Here is a 14,518-nt window from a genome sequence, read left to right on the forward strand (position 1 = left end):
AGTCGACAAACATATACCTGCAATAAATATTAAATTTGAAAAGATATGTTACCTAAACCAATCCCTCGAATAAGAGCGGCTCACTTTGCATTTTGTCAAACTTGTCAATAATGAAATGAATGATAAAAATAGTTATTTGAAGTAAAATACATTTGCACCCGAGTGTAACACAAAACTTTTCCCCTCACTGTAGCGAGGAAACTACAACGCAAAAAATGCATTTATCACTGCTTCCAGTAGTTCCACAGGTGGTAAATCATCTTTATTACTAGATTCACCTACTTTTATCAACTTTAAAGCAGTTAATTTGACTTTATTCAAGGTCAAATTACTTTACCCACTAGTGGATAAAATGCGTTTTTACCCGCTGGTATTAAAGGACAAAACACGTGTTTCCGAGCTAGTGAGGGGAAAACTTATTTAATATTGTCTTCGGTTACCGCGATAGTTACTCATTAAATAAAAGTATGAAAACGGATTAAATCGCTTATAATGAATTTACAATTTATCCCAACGTTTCGAACTCTTTACAGCGTTCGTGGTCAACGGGTGACTGAGGAAAAATTACAATGTGCAAAAGCTACCTACATACAAGAAATATTAACGAACCATGACAGGCAGGTTCACACATTATTAATAAAGCTAGTTATAAAATATCCAAAAAATGTACCGTTACTATGTTATAACCTAACCACAAAATTAAAATTTTGAAAAAACCCCCGACCGCGACATAGTGGACCGATTTTCATGAAACATGGCTAAGAACACTCCCGACTAACTCAGCTTTCAGACAAAAATACTAAATCTAAATCGGTTCATCCGTTCGGCAGCTACGATGCCACAGACAGACACACACACAGACAGACAAAAAAAACAATTAATCAATTAATATTTTTTTAGCCTGCTGGAAATTATATTTTATTGTAATAATTAGATTTGTTCTAAAAAGTTTATAATACACTCATAGTTATACATGCATACCTATTTCTCCATTTACCTTCTCGTGGCGAAAGAGCATCCCGAATTCCTCTCAAAACATCCTGGAGCCAATTAAACTTGGGTCACAAACGCTTACGATAATATCGTTATTGTAGTTAGCTATCTCTACCGCTCTGTATTGGCGCGACAGAGCCAGACTGCGTTTTGATCGGTGTTTAGCGTCATCGATTGTCATTCGGCTAGGCCGCCAGGTATCGAAGCAATTACGTCCTTAGATGGATTCTGTTTGGATTTGCATTGATTCGGTTTTAAAAGTTTGGGGCTTAGTGATCTTGTTTACAAATAAAGGCTCTTTAGATAAAAAAAACAGGTTTCAAAATACACTAAAAATATTACATGTGCCTATAAAATTTGAGAGGTACCCTCGATTTCTCTAGTATCCCATCATCAGGTCACATGCTGACAACAAGACCGCCTGGGAACATAGTATACCTACATACCTTTTTAAATAAAAAAATAATTTTCCAAATCGGTCCAAGCGTTTTCGAATAATCGGAGATCATACATAAAAAAATAAAAAAAAACATCCCGACGTAGAGAACCTCCTCCTTTTTTTGAAGTCGGTTAATAGATGGGGTCAGTGAGATTAACAAGCCTGACCAGAAGTACATAATTATGTATAATTATTACTACGCGGCATGTTGCGGATTAGAACAATTTTCTTCATACTAGGTATAATTGAAGGAAAAAGGCAAAGGGAAAACAATATAGGTAAGGTACAGCAGGGAAAATCTCGACTGGGGGGCAATTGTAACTGATCCATTTTTCTATTATTACACTATGATGTTGAGCTGTCCACTGAATACGCCTACCATATAGAACCGGTGGACACTAGTCCCCCCCCCCCCCTAGTCGAGATTTGCTCCGCTGTACCTTACTTAGATATTGGATGCAGCGCAGCAACAAAAATAAATTCAATTGACCAATACAATATCCAATTCCTTTCTAATCTATCATTCTAATTCTAAGTCTATTTTTAACACACGCACACGCACACACACGTTCGCACACACACCACACACAATAGACACATACACACACACACACACACACACACGTCCAACCAACATATTCTCTTAATGTCAATTTAAAATTTTGTACAAGAACAACTTACTTTATATCTACTCACTACTACTACTACTCTATTTTACTACTTTTTATATCTTTGTTTTAAATTTTTATTTCATTGTTTCACACTATTTTCAATACTTACCGATTAGAAACACACAGTAATGATGTAACCATTGTCGTATTGTTTTGTTTTATTTTGTCTTAAAACTTTCACTGCTTGTTAACACTTAGTAATTTTTACCTTTACTGTTTTTTCTGTTTTTCTTTTATATGTAAGAAGTTATGATATTATTTTAATTGATACCTAAGACTGAACCATCTCCTCCACGGGACAGGCATCTGCCTAGTGTGGAGGTCAGTTTAATTGTATACATGACTGTATTTTCTTGGAAATAAACAAATTTTATTTTATTTTTATTTTATTTATTATAATACAATCCCTCATTTAAAATCGAAAAGGAATCTACGACTCAGATCCAGCCTAATCTAAAAAGGTTTTAAGCCTACCAAAGCCAATCTCTTTGTGCAAACACGTCAGCATCGGACCAATCGATAACCAACTCTATTACTACATTAATATAGGCCTTAATTGGTTACGCCAGATTGCTGGGTGTGTTCCTGACAAGGGTGGAGGGGGTGTCGTCTAAAACAAAGGCGTCACCGGGATATTACATGAAAATCGTTTCCTTTTGATGTTCGGGAAATTTCGTTTCGTTTTTCTAGCGTCTGGTAAAAGTACAGTCAGGATCACAAGTGGCGGATCAAACGACGCTTCAAAAGTGTACGCTTCATGCAGTACTAGCTTTTGCCCGCGGCTTCGCTCGCGTTAGAAAGAGACAAAAAGTAGCCTATGTTACTCTCCATCCCTTCAACTATCTCCACTTAAAAAATCACGTCAATTAGTCGCCCCATTTTGTCGTGAAAGACGGACAAACAATCAGACACACACACTTTCCCATTTATAATATTAGTATGGATATGACTGAACGAAAAGCAAAATACTTAAACTTTTTATTAATGGGTAACCTTAAATGAATTGGCTCTTATTTAAATTTTAGTCGCGTGAAGCTGACATTTTATTTCGTTGCTTTATTTTTTTTACGCGATTTCAGTAGTGGTCTCATCATAGTAAAAGTTGCTCAGTGTTACTTCAACATTGACGGGTTTGGGTGTTTACTCTTCGTTCTGTTACATATTGACTGGATAATAAATAGAAACAATGTGTGTCTATAAAATGATGTTGTTGATTGTCCTAGGACACTCCATAGGTGCATAGGGCCTCCACAAGATCCTTTCACGCCTTTCTATCTTAAGCCACCGCCTTGGTCTCGTTCCAGCTCAGTCCATATTCCCGTAGCTTGTTCTCTACGCTCCGCTTCCAGGGGTGTACGGGGCGTTTGCGGGCTCGCTTTCCTCCTTGAGGCCGCCACTCAAACGCGATACTGGCGCTGTTGGAAGCACCTTTTCGAAGGGTATAATCGATCCATCTCCATTTCCGCAGAGGCACTTCCTGGGCGATCGGCGATCGGAGGAGGTCTGTAATTTTATAGACCATTTTACATTTGTATTTAAAAATTAAAGTATGATCTTCTAACCGCTACCTCGGATTTTCTATGCATAATTTTATTTCTGACTGTACCCACGGTAATTGCGCTATTGAAATTGTCTATTTTCGATATTGTGTTCAAAAACATCAAAGGATTACAGGAAATGTAAACGTTCGGACGTCGACGTACGATTGGTATTGCTTTGTTACGAAAACGTTTATTGTTATTGTGTTTTTGACAGGAGAAACGACTGGTTTCCTGTTATGGAAATAACATTTTGGTTTCATAGTAGATTACTTTTTTTTCTAAGGTTTGATTGCGCCAAACCATTCGTTACCAAGCGTTTGAAACATTTTTCGTACAGCGACGCAAATCTCGACTCGGGGACAATATTCATATTCATATTCATATCAATATCAATAAAATTGTAACTAATTCATTTTTTCCATTATTACCTACACTATGATGTTAAGTTCTATATGTATCCACTGAACACGCCTACCATACATGACCGGTGGACACTCTATTTAATAATGCATTGTAAAACATGAAAAAAATTTATCAGTTACATTTGCCCCGCTGTGCCTTATGGGAATTTCCCATAGACTTCTGCTATGTGACGTTGATGTGTCTTCTGTAGTTGATGCAACTGACCTAAGTTTTCTAATTCGTTTATAGTGCCTATTAAAAAAATAAGGCCTGAAGGCTTTCATTTCTCAATATCTGGTTAAAAGTTTCAACCAGCTTAAAAAAACACTGAAAATACAATATTTTATTCACTTGATGACCTTGAAATTCGATATTTACTTAAGAGTGACTCTTACGAATGTATCTAGTCCTGTTTATTAAAAATGTATAACAAGACACTTAAATTAAAAATCGAAATAAGTTGTCACATACATTAAAGAAAAAATAACGAGCACCACCACCACCAGTGGCGAAAGCCGGATTCCAACCGGCGTCTTTAGCAATCCGGGCTAACGGCATGAACCCCTAGGCCACCTCGCCACAGCGGAAGCCGTCGAAATTTCTCTTCTATATGTCATCTTTGTAAGACTAGGCGTCTTTGAGCAACTCTAAGGGCAAGCAGTAGGTGCTTGCACCTCCTATACGAAACCTTTACAAGTTTACGATATAGCTATGTACAGCTGGTGCTGCCATCTATACGCAACTCAAAAACACAAATCAAAATATTTGTTAAAAAATAATTTGATTTGTTCCCATAGTTGCGTGAAGACACTTAAATGTTTACCTTTATTAGTAATGAAAACACAAACCAATCTTTCCAAATACTGTACCTACGTTTATTTATTTATCCCGGCATTAATCAAATAAAATAAATTGTGCTCGTAACAAATTGGACGTTTACAAAAAATAACATGGCGTCTCCTCCAGGGATCTGTTTCGGCGACGCAATCAACGCGCCAGGCGTGGTCAAACAGACTATACCCGATTACGGATCTAAATGTGTTTACATGATGCATATTGATGTTTATTTTTACGTGTGGGACGTCCGTTTTTGTAAATTTATAAAGAAAAGTGAACCGAAGGCTGAATTGGAAATTTAATTTAAATTTTGGACGTTTGAAGCAAATTGCGTTTGTAAGTTGAGTTGATTTGATATTCGATAATTGACATTTACAGGAGGCTATCAGCTGTAAAAGTGCATGGAAAAATTATGAATAAATTCATTGATAAATTCGCCATCCACTTTTGCAGCTGATAGTACAATGGCGATTTGATGGTAGATAGATCGAATTCTCTTTATTGGCACACCTCAGTAAAAGATACAGAAAAAAAGGTACAGCGGAGACAAAACCTATATAATGTAATATCTTCTTCTAAAAATAACATCAATGACAGAACCAATATAAGTCTAATGAAAATAACCGTGAATATTTGTAATATCATGTTTTAAAAATAACATAATTGACAGAATGTACAAATAAAACGTGCAACATTACCGTTTTTTCAATGTAGTAACTTTAAAATGTTGCACAACACAGTTCGACAAAACAGGCGCAGTTCTAAACAGTTTACAGTCTTCCTTATCCACGTATCGACTTTGTGAGTTCAGTTCCATTCGCAGTGTAGCGGAAACCAATCAGGATTTATTGAAGTATATTCTCGAATATGCCTTTGTAACATGATTTGATCGAAGCGTGGCTGCATACAAACTTGGTATAAGTAACATCACGATGAGGAACATCTATCTACTATGAATTTTTGACGTTCAACTAAACGGATTTTTTTTGGGTCTAGTAAGTACCCGAATGGCGCGCTGTTTACGCCATAACGAATTAACGTAACGTAACGTAAAATTAAAATAACGAATTCTAAAACGCCAATAATTAAACAAGTTTACGAAAAGTAATCCTAATACATTTTTATAACTATGGAGGCATACCTACCTACTAGACATACATACATAACAGTAAGGGGGGCATTTAATATTTAGATCTTATGCGTTATGTATAGGTAGTACTAGGCGAAAGTTGCTAATAAAAAAAGGTATGTTAGCAATGCAATGTTAGCAACACTTGCCTCACAAACGTGTCCAACTCAAATTCCTAAGACCCGAACCCACCATTATACCTCTAGAGTAGATTACATTATATTGACCACAGATACCCCTACCCATTCAGGATTCCTATCCAGCTCGAAGTGGCACAACTAATAGCATCGTGTGCGGTCTACCATAAGCAGGGTGTTCCCAACCGTACAGCTAGTAATTGCTACTCGAAGCACGCTGTACAGCATGATCCAATTATTTGCATAACTTTAGAGCGTATATTGTGGAGCGATTGCAATTGGTTATAAGCTGATGAGCGCTGGTTTACAAGGTGTTTTATTAGCGGAATAGAGTACGTATGAAGGATTGGACTAAAGACACTGTATAATAAAGGGTACTATCGTACAGTATGGCCACTCCCGCTCCCCGCTGAAAGTGTCGCCCACTCCCTCTCGGTTACCTCACAGTTACCGCCTGTCGAAAACGCGAACAGTCGACCTGTCATATCTCACTTATGTGTGCACGGTGCCCATTCACCTACACGAGCTTAGACTGTGTGCTAGGAACGCGCCTCTTTCAGATATTTGATCGCCAATGTGTCCGAGGTGTGACTAAAGATTAGGTAGGTTACAGAAATGATACTTGAAACAGAGAAAAAATGACTATCCATTTATATTTATCCAAGCAGGAAATTGTAATGTTTCTTCATGCAAAGATACCAAAAGGCGTGTGTGTTGTTCATTGTTAATATTTATTATGTTTAAGTTATGCGTTTTTTAATAAAGTTCTTCCCAAGGGTATATCTTAAAAGTCGACTGTGGGATATGCGTTCTGGCGTAAGCGAGAGACAACCTGTCGCTGCAATGTCACAATTTCTCATTCAAACCTTTATTTGCCAAAAGTGGCACTGAAACTTGAGTATGGGATACAGTCGATACTGTATGTCAACAATGTATTTCTTTTTTCCTGCGGTATAGTGGGGTATTCAAGGATAGAATGTAAGGTCAGTGCGGGCACGACCGGTATTACTTTATTAAAAATAAAGTTTGAGTGGATAAAACTCGACAATTAGTCTGAAGTAATCCGCCTGAAGGATGAAAAACTGGTATACCTTCGGAGATGTAAGAAGCAGTAGATATAAAAACACTAAAGTTATATTCAGTAGACGGTCTTTTCCGGGGTAGACGGTCTTCCCAACACTGGCCTTATGTGGGTCATATGCTCCTATTAAATATCCCTTATAAAATTGTATTTATCACTTTAAATTATTTGCTCTTGTTAAAGGCCACACCCGGTAAAAGTGGATTGATTTCATAAAAAAATCAATCAAATGTGCCCTTCTCATCATCTTCCTTGCGTTATCCCGGTATTTGCCACGGCTCATGAGAGCCTGGGGTCCGCTTTGACAACTAATCTCAAGATTTGGCGTATTTTTTTACGAAAGCGACTGCCATCTGACCTTCCAACTCGAAGAGTAACCTAGACCTTATTGGAATTAGTACGGTATCCTCACGATGTTTTCCTTCACCGAAAAACAACTGGCAAATATCAAATGACAATTTGCACATACATTCCGAAAAACTTATTGGTGCGAGCCGGGGTTCGAACCCGCGACCTACGGAACAAAAGTCGCACGTACTTGCCGCTAGGCTGCCAGCGCTTCCTACTTAAATGTGTCCTACTATTATAAAGTAATACATTAGCCGCTCTCACACCTCCTCCTGTCTCCTTAGTAAAATTTCCAAAATGTATCCAGAAACTACGTCATGGTAACCAACTCTTGCAACGGGACGAGGGTAAGTTAATTCACTAATCTGTAATTGAAACGACTGGCGCTTACCAGAGCGTTTATGTGGTTACCCAACTTTCTGCCGTCTCGGGCTTAGATTACAGAGTTTCAGACATGTCACTCTTTAACGCCATAATCAGGGTGAATCCACTTAACAGTAACATGAGTCACGACTCATAGCGTTTATGTGGTTACCCAACTTTCTGCCGTCTCGGGCTTAGATTACAGAGTTTCAGACATGTCACTCTTTAACGCCATAATCAGGGTGAATCCACTTAACAGTAACATGAGTCACGACTCATTGCGTGTTTATTTGAACTACAACTGTAAATTAAAGGATCTATGAATATATCGGGAACTAACACTTTAAGAGATAAATTATCATTTGATCTTGCATTGTGAATAAATGGAACATGCCATAAAATCGTAACTCATGTTACTCTTGCTGTGGATTGACCCATCATGTTGAACGAGGCGTTTGTAAAATCAGTTGAAATGCAATTTGTATGAAGTTTGGTGTTGATTTGCAACCTTGCGCGTACTTTCACGGTTTTGACGGTCAAAAATAGGATTTTTGAGTGAATTGTGTCTATTTATCTTTTGCGATAACACAAAAGTATTCGATGTCGTATGTAAAGGATTTCACGCGAAGGTTATTTTTTTCTCCAAATTTTCCAATTTTAGGAAAAAAGTTTAATTTATTTAGAACACTAACAGTCACATAAATATTTATTTATAACATAAACATTTATTTATATTAAAAGAAAGAAATAGAGAAGCAGAGGTTGTTTACGGTCGTATAGACGGTGATAACATATTGATAGCTAGGCGAGAAAAACAAGTAAAACTGTTTGGTTTGATGGATATTCAAAATCTAGAAATTACTTTGCTTATCCGCGTATACCTCTATATAACGTGCTAGTCAATCAGTGCTAACTTGTATAACTTACTTGGACATTTCGTACCTACCACATATACGTACACATATTTGATTATCATGAATTTCCGCAGAGATAACGCCTGTTTATTTCACAATAGTGTCATTTTTGTCTGACAGTGACACTTCGCCTTTCATTGCCTGTGTTCAAGAAGAAAGTATTGACGCTGAGAAACAATTACTTATCAACCTAGAAATACCTATATTATATAGGTTTAGAATTGTCAACTTTAAGTGTCAATGTCACTGTGGAGAAGTAGCCCACAGATTCCATCGATTATTTGATGATTATATGAGATTCTCACTTTTTACATTGATGCTTCTACAGCAAGCTATAAAATCTATGCCCCTGGTTGGTTCATCTCCTTGTAATACTAAAGTTTCAGTGACAAAACTTCACCGTGAGAATCGGCTTAAGATTAGAATAGTACTATTTTCAAGTACTCGGTTCTAGAAAGTTCGCGGTTATTATTATTGGGAGCGAAGTTTTGATGGCGATGGCGATTTCGAGCTACGTTGGCAATGTTCCGTGATTCGGTTTTTATTGGTTACGTACGATTGGAACATTAACCTTCTTTTTGTCGAGTGGAAAAGTCGTTTTGAGAAAAGTTTTAAGTTGAAACATAGAAAAGTGTTTATGACCCGCCGGCAGGCCAAATATAGATCGTCATTTTACCGTATAGCGTCGCAGGTCAATGTGTGTTTAGAATCCTCCTACTTAGCATCTATTTCAGACGATTTATGGTGCAATGTCCGAGAGACATCGCTTTTGATGCAAGAGCGACATATTTTGCCACATAGCTGTTTAGAATAGGTTCCTCTTATATGCTGCATATCATTAATATATTAAGCACTAGTTTTTGCCCGCGGCATCGCACGCGTTAGAAAGAGACAAAAAGTAGCCTATGTTACTCTCCATCCCTTCAACTATCTCCACTTAAAATATCACGTCAATTCGTCGCTCCGTTTGGCCGTGAAAGACGGACAAACTTACAGACACACACACTTTCCCATTTATAATATTATTTAGTATGGATATTCACTGTGTAGACACAAGATGTCAAGCTATGTTTGTGCCACACATTATCAATTAATTAAGAGGATAACCGCCTCAAAACCTTAGATGAAAAGTGCCAATTACGAAAAGAGAGACCTAAGCGCTCCTACGTGTACACGTATAACTCCGCTGGCGAACTTTATTGCCACCCGTGCCAGCGAGTATTTAAAAGCAAGTTCGGCCTGGCCAGCCACATTAGAGCACACGCAAGGAAACGTCCGTAAGGCTTATTTAGGGTCGCCGTCATCGAAAACGATGAGGAGGACTATATATCAATTAATAAATATAAAAACTGTGTAAATCCAGTGTATTCATCTAACCTCCGTTTTAACCATTTTTTTTTCTTTCAGGGACGTGGCTATGGTTCAGACTATCAACAGGGCACTCGGTCGCGAGCTAGGGTAAGTGGTACAACAATTGCACATATTTATAAGAATGCGTTTTGTGCTCGAGATGTTACTCCCGTATTTTTTTTAAGCTACGGTCGTCGTGCTACTGCGTAGTAGCAGGGGCGGCTCACTCCGCGTTTCTTCCGTACATTTCGACGGCCGCGAGTTCGCGGCCCTTAAAGTTTGACAACCTTCACGCTGCGCAATAGAATTCAATGTCGCATGCAGTCCGTTGACAGGTTGTTGACAGTGAGCCTTCTGTACTTGTACTTTTATATATTCTGTGGTAGTAGCCAATAAGATAATTATTATTAACGTGCTTGGTATCATCATCCTCCTTGCGTTATCCCGGCATTTGCCACGGCTCATGGGAGCCTGGGGTCCGCTTTGACAACTAATCCCAAGATTTGGCGTAGGCACTAGTTTTTACGAAAGCGACTGCCATCTGATCTTCCAACCCAAAGGGTAACTAGGCCTTATTGGAATTAGTCCGGTTTCCTCACGATGTTTTCCTTCACCGAAAAGCAACTGGTTAACATCAAATGACATTTCGCATATAAGTTCAGAGAAACTCATTGGTACGAGCCGGGTTCGAACCCGCGACCTCCGGATCGAAAGTCGCACGCTCTTACCGCTAGGCCACCAGCGCTTGTTAACGTGCTTGATATATGGGAGATAAATGATTTCAATATATATTCGGTTTATATTGGATCTGTGCGGTATATGAACGAAAGCAGTATTTATGATCTGTGCAGTATATGTATACAGTAACTATAAAGTATCTGCGTGCAATGCGCGAGTAATAGTATTTTATGCAACTGGTGGTTAAAAGAGGTCAAAAAAGGTGAGTGGCGTGGGTAACAATTTGAGGCGAAGCCGAAAATTGTTAATAAAGACGCCACGAGCATTTTTTGACTCAGTTAAACACCGTTGCATACAATACTTTTTCTACGACCAAGCACTTATTTTGAAAGAAAATTATAAATTCAACAAATACCTACTTTCAGTCATCTTAGTTATCTAGGTGGACCGCCTACCATTTTGAATATGCAGTTTGAGTGCAAACATGAAAGTAAAACTGTCTATGGTATGGTTCTTTGAAGCCTGGCCACTAAGACGAATCGAGCCGAGTTGAATCGAGTTCTATACATTTGAATGCGATTCGACGCGTCGCCAATGAACGCAGCAGAAAACGAAGGAGTCTCGACTCTGCGAATTGGTTTGTTAAGTTGGTACCAATGTATTTACTGAACTGTAAAACAGCTATATCGTGCGACTGCTACTAAATGTTTTCAGGGTATAGACCAGATAGACTTGTCCTGACATCTTTTATGTAGGGTTTTAAAGTTCTATGCACGACCTTGTAACTCACGAATAACAGTACGGGAGTAGAAATAGTATTTTATGCAACAGGCGTTTAAAGGAGGTCAAAAAAGACGAGTGGCGTGGGTAACAATTTGAGGCGAAGCCGAAAATTGTTATTGAGACGCCACGAGTATTTTTTGACTCAGTTAAACACCGTTGCATACAATACTTTTTCTACGACCATGCACTTAGTTTTTAATAGTTTTCTTGAATAACTTTCGTGAAATTCACACTGTTTACTGTATTTTGACTCAAAGGTTTGCACTGTCAGCTCGGCTGCCCAAAGCTTTCCCGCGCACGCCCGCAGTGTCGTTATAAGGCGTTGCCATGGTTACAGAGCCAAACAATGCGTTTTCAGTTTTTTCGATACTGCGCGCATGCGCGGAAAGCCGGCGGACGCTGGCTTTGGGGAATAGACTTTTATGCGGGGTTTTAAAGATCTGTGCACGAACCTGTAAATGACGGATAACAGTTCGGGAGTAGAAAAAATAATAAAACAATTCTATTTTATAAAAATCGAAGCACATCTATGCATAACATTAATTATAAAAACTCTTTATTTACATGAACATATTTACATAATTATATAAGAAACTAAGACTAAACTTAAAAGCTAGCTAATGTCTAAAATAGGCTAGGCATTGTAATACTGGCGACATTTCCTCGCTGTATCGCAATGCTGATACGTTGAGCGAGGAAGTCGCCAGCTCTTCGGTCACCAGTTACCTCAACCAGACGCTTCAAACATTAATTGGATTTATTGTAAAAATGCAAGTAAAAAATAAATACAACTAGAACATGACGCCATTTTTACAAAAAAAAATACAAATAAAACCATTACTACATATCACGGTCACTAAAACTTTGGATTAATTATTTCAAGCCTATTTATTTTATTTATCGTACATTATATTAACATGACTGTCACTGCATTATACAATTAAAAATTAAACCTAGAAGTTCGTAAATTGTCCTTCTCCAAGCCTAAAGGAAGATCTATCTAAACCATTTAGAACACAATTTGCACATAATATTGTCTTCGAACAAAACGGATACGTTACTTGAAATAAAACTATTTGTTTCAACCATGGTGTTGGACATTTGGGAGTTTGTTTGTTTGTCAATTTTAGCAAATTAATTGCGTGAATTAAAACACCGAACAGAGTAATGGTAAATGTTTTGGCAATATTGACAACTAGCTAGCGCAAAGTGAATAATCAAGAACATAGTATTTGGGTCAGTTCGTTAATATTTCTTGCGTGGCTATCTTTGTTGATTTTAATTCCTCGCCAGTCACCCGTGACCACGAACGCTAATGTGATGTTCGAAACGACGGGATGTAAATTTAAATTCATTATACGCGATTTAATCCGTTTCCATAGTTTTATTTCATGAACAAATACATAGTTAGTCTACTGTCCCAGCCTATTTAAGGCGTTAAATAGCCTTTAATCATCCCTTTTAATTAAGGCGCTGTTGCCAGCAATCTCAATTTGCTATGTAAAACGGTTACATGCGCCCCTGTGTCGAGGAAAATTGCTCTGTTTCTGTCCATGTATGGGTAAAGTTGATGACAAAGACATGCATTTTTCAACACATATTTGATAAGGGCAAAAATGTGTTGTAAATTTCAGTATACACCGTGTTTTTTTGTTTTCCGTTAAATTCGACATGTCGTTAGATTCGTTATCAGGAACCAGCCTGTATATCACTTTTAGTTTAATTCGCAAATTTTTTTTTCTTCATCATAGTCATACATAATAAATGAATTAATTAGTGTGAGAGACCCTTAAGAATAATATTCAAGTTGGTATCAAGTGATTGACGGCACATGTCAAAACAAATAACATTGGGAAGTAGTAACTGTCGCACACGTATTCAGTAATTATTTTTATTTTTTTAATAACTTGATAACTTGGTAGAGTTAAGACGATAGTTTCTTAGAGAAATTAATTTTATTTTAACAAACGAACCATCCCTTGCAGTTAACGGAATTCAATAAAAACAGGGTGTATATGGCGATCTTTTACCACATAAGGGGTTTCCATAAACCGTAACCGATTTCCATAGCCGATAAAAACCGCTCGTTAGTATGAAGACATTACGAGTTGGAAAGCCGAATAATTGCACGCGTATTCATTGCATGATTTGAGCACGCATGTTCATACCAACAAGCCATTTTTGGTCGGCGAAATCTAATAGTTTTGAAGCTAAAATTTCTTGGGACCAAATACTAAGCCAAGCTATCCACGTATGCAATAGTTATTTGTTATACAAGGGGGCAAAATTGTATTTTAACACACGAGAAGTAAAATACATTTGCACCCGAGTGTAACACAAAACTTTTCCCCTCACTATAGCGAGGAAATTACAACGCAAAAAATGCGTAGCTACTGCTTGCAGTAGTTCCACAGGTGGTAAATCATCTTTATTACTAGATTCACCTACTTTTATCAATTTTAAAGCAGTTAATTTGACTTTATTCAAGGTCAAATTACTTTACCCACTAGTGGATAAAATGCGTTTTTACCCGCTGGTATTAAAGGACAAAACACGTGTTTCCGAGCTAGTGAAGGGAAAATTACTTTACTTACCTACCTGCTTAAAAATGACTTAAAACCTTACTTTACCCCTTAAGTGACATGTCAACATGTCTATTCATGTATTGGTCTTAAAAATGATGTCCTTAAATGGGACTTCACTTTATAAATCTGGCTGTAATAGAGCATTTTTTTTCGCCACTTTTATGAAATGTGATATTTTTGAAAAATTATGCTATTTCTACTTAGAATCACTAGCTTTTTCAATCCTCCAAAAAAATTGTCCCATACGATTTTTTCTTATTTTGTTAC

At 37.6% G+C, this 14,518-nt stretch overlaps 1 protein-coding gene across 1 annotated transcript in view; it reads left to right on the top strand.

Annotated features, from left to right (window-relative positions):
• Positions 1–14,518, top strand: part of LOC125227776 (disintegrin and metalloproteinase domain-containing protein 22) — a 670,866-nt gene that overhangs the window by 284,671 nt on the left and 371,677 nt on the right. The window contains exon 4 of the mRNA XM_048132103.1: positions 10,263–10,313. Within this exon, the coding sequence (XP_047988060.1) occupies positions 10,263–10,313 (51 nt within the window). The remainder of the gene's footprint in view (positions 1–10,262; positions 10,314–14,518) is intronic.

This window comes from Leguminivora glycinivorella, chromosome 7 (genome assembly GCF_023078275.1).
Source record: "Leguminivora glycinivorella isolate SPB_JAAS2020 chromosome 7, LegGlyc_1.1, whole genome shotgun sequence".
Lineage (NCBI taxonomy): Eukaryota > Metazoa > Arthropoda > Insecta > Lepidoptera > Tortricidae > Leguminivora > Leguminivora glycinivorella.